This window comes from Amblyomma americanum, chromosome 9 (genome assembly GCF_052857255.1).
Source record: "Amblyomma americanum isolate KBUSLIRL-KWMA chromosome 9, ASM5285725v1, whole genome shotgun sequence".
Lineage (NCBI taxonomy): Eukaryota > Metazoa > Arthropoda > Arachnida > Ixodida > Ixodidae > Amblyomma > Amblyomma americanum.
The window spans coordinates 142,805,303-142,814,941 of record NC_135505.1 but is presented as its reverse complement, the minus strand read 5'-3'; the positions used below and the strand labels follow the sequence as shown (position 1 = coordinate 142,814,941).

At 49.7% G+C, this 9,639-nt stretch overlaps 1 protein-coding gene across 1 annotated transcript in view; it reads left to right on the top strand.

The window, feature by feature from the left end:
* The first annotated feature begins 78 nt into the window (after nucleotides 1–78).
* Nucleotides 79–9,639, top strand: part of jing (AE binding protein 2 jing) — a 161,595-nt gene continuing 152,034 nt past the window's right edge. Inside the window, exon 1 of the mRNA XM_077637821.1 lies at nucleotides 79–535. Within this exon, the coding sequence (XP_077493947.1) occupies nucleotides 177–535 (359 nt within the window). The 5' untranslated portion in view covers nucleotides 79–176. The remainder of the gene's footprint in view (nucleotides 536–9,639) is intronic.

Here is a 9,639-nt window from a genome sequence, read left to right as displayed (position 1 = left end):
GTAGTGAAAGCGTTTTTTTTTTCTCCCCTTCTTTCTCTCTTTGTTCTCCTCCTCGCCTTACAGGTTCTCGAGCTCTCTCCTTCGCTCTCTCTCCGGTTTTCACGGCGGCGCCACGGTCGCGGGGGGCGAGTGGGCGAGAGTCCCTCCGACTGTGCGTGCGCCCGTGCGTTTCCAACATGGCGGCCAGCGGATGCTTGGACGAGGAACGGAGCGAAGCCCTAGCCGAAAACGCGGCTTTGCGCACGAAGAGTGTGTTGCTCGACATGATGCTACCCGAACGGATATACAAGCGCACCGAGTTCGACTTCGTGCGCTCCGGTCCTCCCAGCGGCGGTGCGAGCGGCGGCAAATGCCTCGTCGAGAGGCTCGGCGCCGCCGTGGTGATGAACAAAGTGGTGGTGGGCTCCGGCGTTGCTTCTTCGAGCTCGTCTCCGGCGCTCGGCCTGGTAGGCAGCCGAGACGGGTACCAGCCGGCGACCGAGTTCACCACCGAGCGCCGGAACCACCGTTACGACCGAGCGGCCAGCACGGACAGGTCAGTGTTTCTCTCTTGCACGCCTGGCCGATCTTTTGTTTGATGTAGCAGCCGCCTCGGCTGCGGGCAAATCGCCGAGCCCCCGCTCGCCTTTATTTTTTTCTCCGCAGAAAGGAAAAAAAAAAGTGAGAATCGAACAAAGAAAAGAAAGACTCGTCGCTTGCCTCGCGTTCCGTATTTTCTCGAAATCAGCGAACGATTTCGGTCTGGGAGAATGATTTTCGCGGACCCCGTGTTCCTCTGCGTGAATCCCAGTGTGCGCGTTGTTTTGATTCTGCCGTAGAGCGTGCGAGAAAGTGCGTTTGGAAGCGCGGGGGGGGGGGGGGGGGGGGGGCGAGAGGAAGTTGTCGATGAAGAGAGCCGGAAATAAGGGGGGAAAGGCAAGGAGACGACGCCGAATGGATGCTGGAAGGAAGAGGGGGGCGGTGAGGCCGCGGATTCGTGGGGCAAGAAGGTTTCGCTGGCTTGTGGCGTGCTCTCCTCACTGCCTTCCTCCCTCCTGACTCCTGGGAGTTGCTTCGAGGTAACCGGGTCAATAACACGTTATCGTCCATCTAGGAGAGGGCACATTATGCAGGCGTCGCCGTCTGCTAAGGTTCCTCTCTCAGGATACGACCAGGCCGCGGCAGTGTTTTTGGTTGTGCAATCGTATCCGGAAAGACTGGGAATTCCTTTCCCTGACTTCTTTTTTTCTTTTTGACTTTCCACTCATGGTTTGACCGAGGACTTTTGATCAGTGCGCTGGAATCGTGTTTCGGACTTTCACTTGGCGACCAGGAGCTTGGACCGAAGGGGTGTTGGCTTTACATGTGGACATGCTGGTGGTTTAGGCGTTCTTGAAACGTGAAAAGGGACTTCCTCAATTAGGAATGCGCGACGCGTACCTTGCAATAAACTGCGTCGATTCATTTGTATAATTTGCTCATTAGGGAAATGGACTTGTGCATAGGGTTTGCAGTATGCACATAGCTGGCTTGAAAACAACACTTGTATCGCTGGCGGGCTTGAAATTGAAAGATAAGGGCCTCGCAGGCTTGAACACATCCGCGGCGTGTAAATATATGAAATCGCAGCTTCAATCTAGACGTAGCGATAGCAAAGCATGACCGGGTGCTCTCAAAATTCGTTTTTGTGGTGCACATGATTCTTTCGAAGTCGTGGCCCATTTGGTCCGTAGCCTATAGGTCGATCTTGCATTGTCATCGCATGAGTGACTTGCAACCCGTATGTCGCCATGTTGAATCCATTGTTTTTTGTGCCTTTCGTTGATCCATCGAGGTGCCGAGTTAGTTTTACAACCAGAAGGGGAGTCACGTGAGGGTTTCGCACAGTCGCTGGCATTTAATTGCTACGAAAGGTCTGTTTTCCTAGTCTGAACGTTGTCGACCGTAAGCAAGAGGTGCTCGCCTTTGCGCTAAAGCAAATAAGAAAAAAAAAACTATGAAATTTCCATCGTTTTATCACTATTCTTTTCAGTGTTCTATGTGGGGATAGTTGGAGTAGGCATCTGTTTTGACGACGACCTATGAAATAGTTGTCTGATCCATTGTTCTTTGCACCTGTTATCGCTGCCCTAATAGGTTTCCGCGTGATCTCTTTCAGAGGCGTCATTCCGGTATAAGAAAGCTCTAGCTTGCTGCCTGGCTCATGCCAGGCGTTGCCGCGTTACAGTACTACCGATGTTAAGTAACTATTAATGCTCTGGCTAGTCTGCTCTTTGCAATGACATGCAAGATAACAGTCCTATAAAGCTTTTCCGATCCGTGTAACCCTCTGCGTAAATGCTCATCGGGTGAAGGATATTTAATGAAACTGAATGCTGAATCCCAGGTGCTCGAAATTACTGCATTTTCGGCTGAACAGCGTTTCTATGTTCAACCTGTTATCGCATTGAATTGTGTAAGGACGCGCGAACGACAGCCCAACATGGCGACCCCCGTTTTTTTTTTTGAAGGTCGCAGTTAGGCATAAACAGCGCTTTCAAAACACGTGGCTTGCGCGTGGGAGCCCCAGCTGTAGTAGTCATGTGCCGAACAGAAGTGGCGACCGGTGTTCTGCGTCGGGCCTATTTAGTTCTTTCTTTTCCCTGTATATATGTGCGTCTGCACGAGTTATATTTTCCGCCACCGCGGATGGCAAGCAGCGGGCCTCGCGTTTTGAGGTTAGAGCCGTCGCTTTGTTAGTTTGCTGCATGCGCTGGTATTTTCATCAAGTGAAGCGAGGAATAATGATGTTAGCCCACTCTCATGGTAGCTTTTGTAAAGAGAAAAAAATGCCAAGCCAGTTTCGTAACTTGTCCTGTGCTCATAAATTTTTGTGCCACCCGAAGAACCTCACGTGGGCTGAATTGATCAAGAGTCCTCTTCTACTGCGTCCCTGAGTCCACGTTGTTGGCTTGGCACGTGATAAACGATTAATTGTAATTAACTACGCTCGGCAGGTAGATCTGCGTTAGGGGCTCTTTCGTTGAAGTGTTAGAGCTCGAATGTTCTTTCGTTCATCCCTGGCTTCCTTGCACACAGACGCTTCCGGGCGCTTCCTACCGCATTGCAATGGCGCAATTATACCCGTTTTACTAATACTTTCTCAATCTCTGTTGAGTTGTCGCAGTCGCGTTATTTTCTCGGGTGAAAAATTGAATTTCGATCCCGTTGAGTACCTGTCCTGTCTCGTAATTCAGTTCGAGATGTAAACGATCCCATAACTCTTCAATGTGTACTTCTGTGTTAGTGATTGATAAAAAGAGTTTCGAAGTGGGCACAATCAACTGGCCTAGCCAAAGTGTCGAATTCGGCAGATTTCGAAGGAGAGCTTAGGATGGGATCGCTAATGCCGTAATTGCTGCCTGAGTGACTCCTGGTTCTAGCAACGATGAGTTTCTCAAACCTGCCTAGAGGGGAAAAGAGGCGCCAACGTCTATGCGTGTTTTCTTAAGAGTACTTCATCTACCGCGGGAATGCTGGAAAGACGCAGTTTCATATCTGATTTGGCTAGTGTTGGGATGAGAACGTGCTTTATTCTCCGTAATCGTGCAGCGGTGCTCGCAGTCTGTTTTAGAGTCGCTAAAGCATGTTACGCGCGCAGTACAGCGTCGGCGTGATGGCGTTCTTTTTTTTTTTTGGCCTCGTGTTGAACATCTCCGGATGTTAGATACTTTGTAAACCATAGCTCCATGCAGTAAGCCCGACACATGTCGTATTCAGGCTAGAGTACCGGACACGCTGAAAACGTGAACCCCCCAAGTATGCGCTCCTAAGATTAATGTGCACGTGAGAGATGCGCACCCGGCCTTCGGTTTTTCCAAGTGGACAGGCCATTATCCTTTTCAGAAGTCGTTTTTCCTCGTTTTTGGCCCTCTTCTGAGGAGAAAAGGAAAGGGTTAGAGTCTGTAGTGCACACGGCTTCTGTACAATGGCCCCGCTAAAGCTGTTCTTCGACAACTGCTGACGGAAGAGAACAAGCGGGCGGTAGGCTGGCAGGCTAGCCAAGGTGGGATTCCTCCTCCTTCAGAGTTGGGGGGATGACCTTCAAGTTGAAATGCCCGACCGTCGTCGTGGTCGTCGATGGCTGTGCTCAGTGGAGTTTTGGACGGGCCTGCCACAGCTGCCGGTGCGTGAGTGACGTTTCGGACAAGCGAAAAGCTCTCCGTCTCTGTGTCCCCTCTCAGTTCACTTTCTCTCCCCCCCCCCCCCTTTTCTCCGGGGTGTGGTGTTGTCGAGCGCGGCGGGTAATTTCTTCTCGAAGAGGGGGTGCCAGTCAGTGAGACCCCCCCCCCCCCCCCCCTTCCCACGTTTTTGGCCCGTCGCTTGATTGGAAGTGGTGGAGGGGCTTGTTGTAGCACGGGATGCCAAGAAGGGTACAGGAACGGCTGTAGGGGCGTACAGGCTTGCACATTTTAACTTCTACATTTTCCTATGTCGCTGTTTGCTTCATTCCCACAGTCGCATGCAACTCAAGAACGCAGCGGCTTTTCGTCGACAAAGGAGCCCCCGTCCAGGCTGTGGCGTCTGCCGGTTCTCGTGAGCCTGGTAGCTTGACAATGCAGGGAGTGGTAGATGAAAAAGGGTAGTCCCCTTCCTGCATTGCCAAGCTAGCAGGCTGACGATAATCGGCCGATGCCATTGGCTGGAAGGAAGTCTTTTGCCGGGCGTTCTTGTGCGGTATCCGACTATAATAGGGTGTGCCTTTACGCGGATAGCTTTGCGAGGTGGCTGCTTTGCGAAAGAGACATGAGGAAGAAAATGCAGCAGAGGAAAGTAGAGAAAACCAGTAACTGTTTACGTTCAGCACATCAGGAAATGTATGGACAAGTAAAATAAAAAAAAAAGAAAATCACAGCACGCGTGCCCTACCTACGTACCTGTCGCGAACGTATCACCGATCTACACTTGCAAGTCCGTTGTAATGCATACTCAGGTGTTTGTGTTTTTGTTTGTAATTTGTCTTTCCCCATCTCCTATGCCTGCACACGTCTTTGGTCGACCCGTTGCCCGCTGGACTGTTTGTAGTTTCATATCGAACCTTTTTCTTGCTCCACAATTTTGTTTCCTTCAGTAATGAGTAGCTTTTTTACTCACCGCTATAATTTTGCGCGTCAGTTAGTAACCGATTTTCGGAGCAGTCTGCTTCGTGCGTTGAGGCGTGCCAAGTTAGGCTTCCCTCGTTCATAAATAACGGCGCCAACTTTAAACGGAGCGCCGTACCCCCCAAAAAAAGAGGCTCCTTGTCATTAATTTTCCATGCGCAGTCTTCACATGTTTTTTGCTTGTTTGTTCTCTACTTCCTTTCTGCCGACTAACGGCGGGAAGCAACCGGAAATACCCGCCGCGGTGGCTCAGTGGTTAGAGCGCTCGGCTACAGATCCGGAGTTCCCGGGTTCGAACCCGACCGCGGCGGCCGTGTTTCGACGGGGGGCGAAACGCAAAAAGGCGCCCGTGCGCTGTGCGATGTCAGTGCGCGTTAAAGATCCCCAGGTGGCCGACCATTCCGGATACCGGGCCGATAGGGCCCCAACCCAGTAAATAAATGTTTTTCAGCACCACCACTGCGGCGCCCTCGTTCTTCCCTTCTTTCACTCCCTCCTTTGACCCTTCCCTTACGGCGCGGTTCAGGTGTCCGCCGAGATATGTCCGCGTACATCAGGGCATGGACACGTGTACTGGCAGCAGTTGCTAATGCGACAGCACAGGAAGACTCATCGGGAAGAAAATATGTCATCGAAAGATGAATTAGCATATTGGCTGCAGTGAAGTGACCTCACCAGACCCGATCACTCCCATTGGCTTAAGGAAAAAGGCGCGTGACGTCTTCCCCAGGGAGCGGAGAAGAGCTTTAAGTTTCTTGGCTATCTCGAGCGCAGCTGTTTGTGGCGAGCCTTCTGCAGTTTTCTTTACAGAGCAGGCATGCAGCCCTTGCTTCACTTTTAGCGCAAATGTCAGATGCGGGGGCGACTCTCTGCGATAAATTGCGATAAAGTCCGCGAGTGCGTGAGCACTGGAAGAATGCTTTAATAATGTCTTTTCCGCGGCAGTGTGAACAGCAAAAAGAAGAAAAAAACTTACAATGGCGTTGCATAATGGTTGGCCTCGGGATTTCTATAATTCATTTTAGTCTTTTGGTGTTTACGATTCTGGAGGCTTGCATGTTTCCAGTAGGCGTGTATTCCATACAGTTGATGTATTTTTTTTTTAATGCATGCAATCCTCTGTGTATTTTGGTCCCTAAAGCAGCTGAGTTCTGAGTGAGCAAGAACTGCAGCGTGACGTAGTAGGATATATAGGAAAGCCTTCGAGGTCAGTTCGTATTAACTACAGGCACTTTAAGAGCGTTTCACGCGTGACTGCATTTGTGACGCTTCCATGCCACACATCTCATTTTCTTAGGCTACGGTGGTCACTGGACGTATTGAAGTAGTGTTGAGAGTGAAGACAGTGTGGAAAGGGCGCAGTAACTGTGTCACATCTCCGCGGAGACGTCAGTCACATCGTGAGGAAAGGGATGAAGGAGGGCAGTGAATGAAGAAAGGGGGAAAAAGGCATCGCAGTAAGCGACTTTGCATTGATTTCGATTACATGGGATTCTTTAACATAGACTGACATCCCTCTGCATGCGGGTGTTCTCGAATCTGTAATAGGATACAACTTCAAAGAAACAGCAGTTGGCAACACCGGGTCACGGGCCGCGGCGTTCTCTACTACTCCGCTGGCAAAGCGCAACAGTGAGCAAAATCAGCTTCTCAATGTTTGACTGTATCAGACAAGCCAGAGGCATAAAAATTCCTGAACTTACAATTTAGTGTCGGGATTGGCTTCTTTAGGTAACAAGGAAAGCTCCAACAACGATCTACATTTTGTCGCGGAAGAAGTCTGTTCGGCGGTCCTGAATGTGGGCGGAGCTTTGCTGCAGACTTGAGTTGTGTCCGAGTGTAGCCTCGATCGAAATGGTCTGGGCGGCCTGGTTCGAGATTTCGCCTTTTTATTCACCAGCCGGAGCCATACAATGCAATATCATACCATGTCATACAATGCCATACTGTGCCGTACCTTATAATATAATATCATACCATGTCATACAATACCATACCATGCCATTTCGATACTATACCGCTCCATACGACACCTTACAAAACAATTCAGTACCATCTCATAGAGTACTCTACCATGCCATGCCATACCATGCCTTAAAATACAATAATATACCATGCCATTCGATATGATACCATACCGTGCCATACCATACCACACTTTACAATACAATATCATACCATGTCATACAGCACTATACCATACCACACCTTACGATACAATACCGTATACCATGCCATACCGCACCTTACATTACAGTACCATACCATGACATACAATACCACACAAAACCATACCATGCCTTACCATGCCATGCCACCTGTTATGTCTCCTCGTTCTCGCGCCATTCGTCCGCTTCAGTTCCGTGTTCCGCATCGGAGCCTTTCACGCTTCCCTTTTGTGCTGCGGTACAGTCGTGTCGGCACGCACGCCTCGGTGGCCAGACCTTGCACTTCCGCGTATAATTTGGTTTAGTTCGGTGTTGTGCCGAGTTACTGCACCCTTAGCGACGAATTTCGAGCGTGAACTGCCCGGAGGAGGAGACCGCAGAGAGCGATGATATTGCTTAATGGAGGGTTCGCCGAAAACCCGCCCCGCGTCTCTCAGGGCGCTCCGTATGGTTGTCTCCGTTCCTGTTTGATTGCCTTTCTTTCTTTCTTTCTTTCTTTCTTCCTTTCCTTCATTCTTTATTTCTTTCTCGGTGCGTGGTTAGGTTCTGTTTTTCCAGGTTTCGCTTCAATCTTGGTCCTTAAGTTCGTACTCATTCTTTTTATTGCTGCGCTGTCGCCAGGCCAGACAACGCGAAGCTTTCAACAAACCACCTTTTTCTGGCACTTAACGCACTTCCTGTCTGATTTCCCACCGCTTTTGCTCGTCTTTTTTATTTTTCGGGTGCTATAAGAGTGCATAATTGAAGTCGTGATAGCAGTTTGGGCGCCTTCACTGTCTGGCGTAGATCTCCTCTCATTCGTTAATTCTGGCACGTGTGTTGTGTGTGTGTGTGTGTGTGGGGGGGGGGGGGGGCTGCATTTTTGTTTATTGCGTTTCTGAGAGCCTTAGTTTGTGTTTATGGGTGCTCACACATTCTCGTTAGTGTGTGTATGTAAACTGTTTATCTCTGCGAATACTCGTTCCTTTTTGCGTAGCTATGTGTTTCTGCTTCTGTTACTGTTCGTGTTTGCATTTCTAGGGGGGGGGGGTCGTCGAGAAAATTTCGCGGCTGCCGCTGCACTCTACACGTGAATACGCCTATATGGCAGGCACTGTATATTGTTCTCTTTTTACCGACTCCTGTAATAATCCCAGTCGGTATTGACAGTACTTTGAAATAAATTATAATAAAAATAGTAGTCCTCTGTCGCCTTCCTTTTGCGCTATGGGGAACCTGCGGTGCCAAGGTGGCACTGGAATTGTTCCATTCGGCGACTGAAAACTGCTTTTGTCAGCCGCTTGGGCCGCTGCAAACGCGAGAACACATTCTGCGCGATTAGATACCCGCGTTTGGCTGACAGCATTCATTGCCCAGCTTCTCTCGGCGTAGCCCGGATAGCTGACGCACGGCACGTGCGCCTTCGAAAGAGCGCCGACCCTCACGCCAATAAGCGCCCGAAGGTGGCGCGGAGAAGTACTAATAGTACTACCCAAAACTGCTTGCTCTTCTCGCTAGGCAGTGTGTTATGGCGCTGCAATCGGCACCGCAAACTTCAGCGCAAGTTCCCCATAGGACAGCTTACTGCGTTTTTACTCCCACCTGTTTAGAGTGTAGATGGGTGATACAGGGCTCGGTGGATGGCGGTCGTCGCAGCGCGCAGACACTTCCTCTGTCTAGTGACGTCATCAGGCAGTTCAGGTGATGCGCAAGTCGCCATTCAACCCCCCTTCAAGTAATTCTTTTGTTCGGGCTGGTCGACTCGTGTTTGTAACGTATTTCGGATACGGCGCTAAAGATAACAAGGGGGCAAACAGAGGCACGGGAAAACGACAGGACAAGCTCCACTTGCAAGTTACAACTAAGTTAATTGTGCGCAAATCTCTCAGACAACCTGGAAACTGGATGGCGCCAACAGCATGCCTTAACTCCGGGCAAGAACGCTTGCGGCACACACTTCCTTGGCTTCTGAACGCTTATACATGTGTGCATTCTGACTTGTTCACCTGCACACATAAAGTGTTGCGTTGTATGTATATAGAAGGTAGTAGCTCCAAAATTTTTTCATGCTCACTTACGCCAGAATAACTGTCTTTTTTGCTGTTTTATATTTTGCAGTGTGAAAGTGGCATACGTTTGTACCAAGCTTGTTTTTTCACTTACGCCAGAATAACTGTCTTTTTTGCTGTTTTATATTTTGCAGTGTGAAAGTGGCATACGTTTGTACCAAGCTTGTTTTTTGCGTCCTTTGCTCAGTACGCCTGAGGTGATCTTGCGATTTATTACGTTCTTTATTGTTTGCTTGTACGACTTTAGAAGTTGAGTCGTTGTCTGCTGCTTTTGCCTGTAAAAGGGGGGCTTCGGCCTTGTCA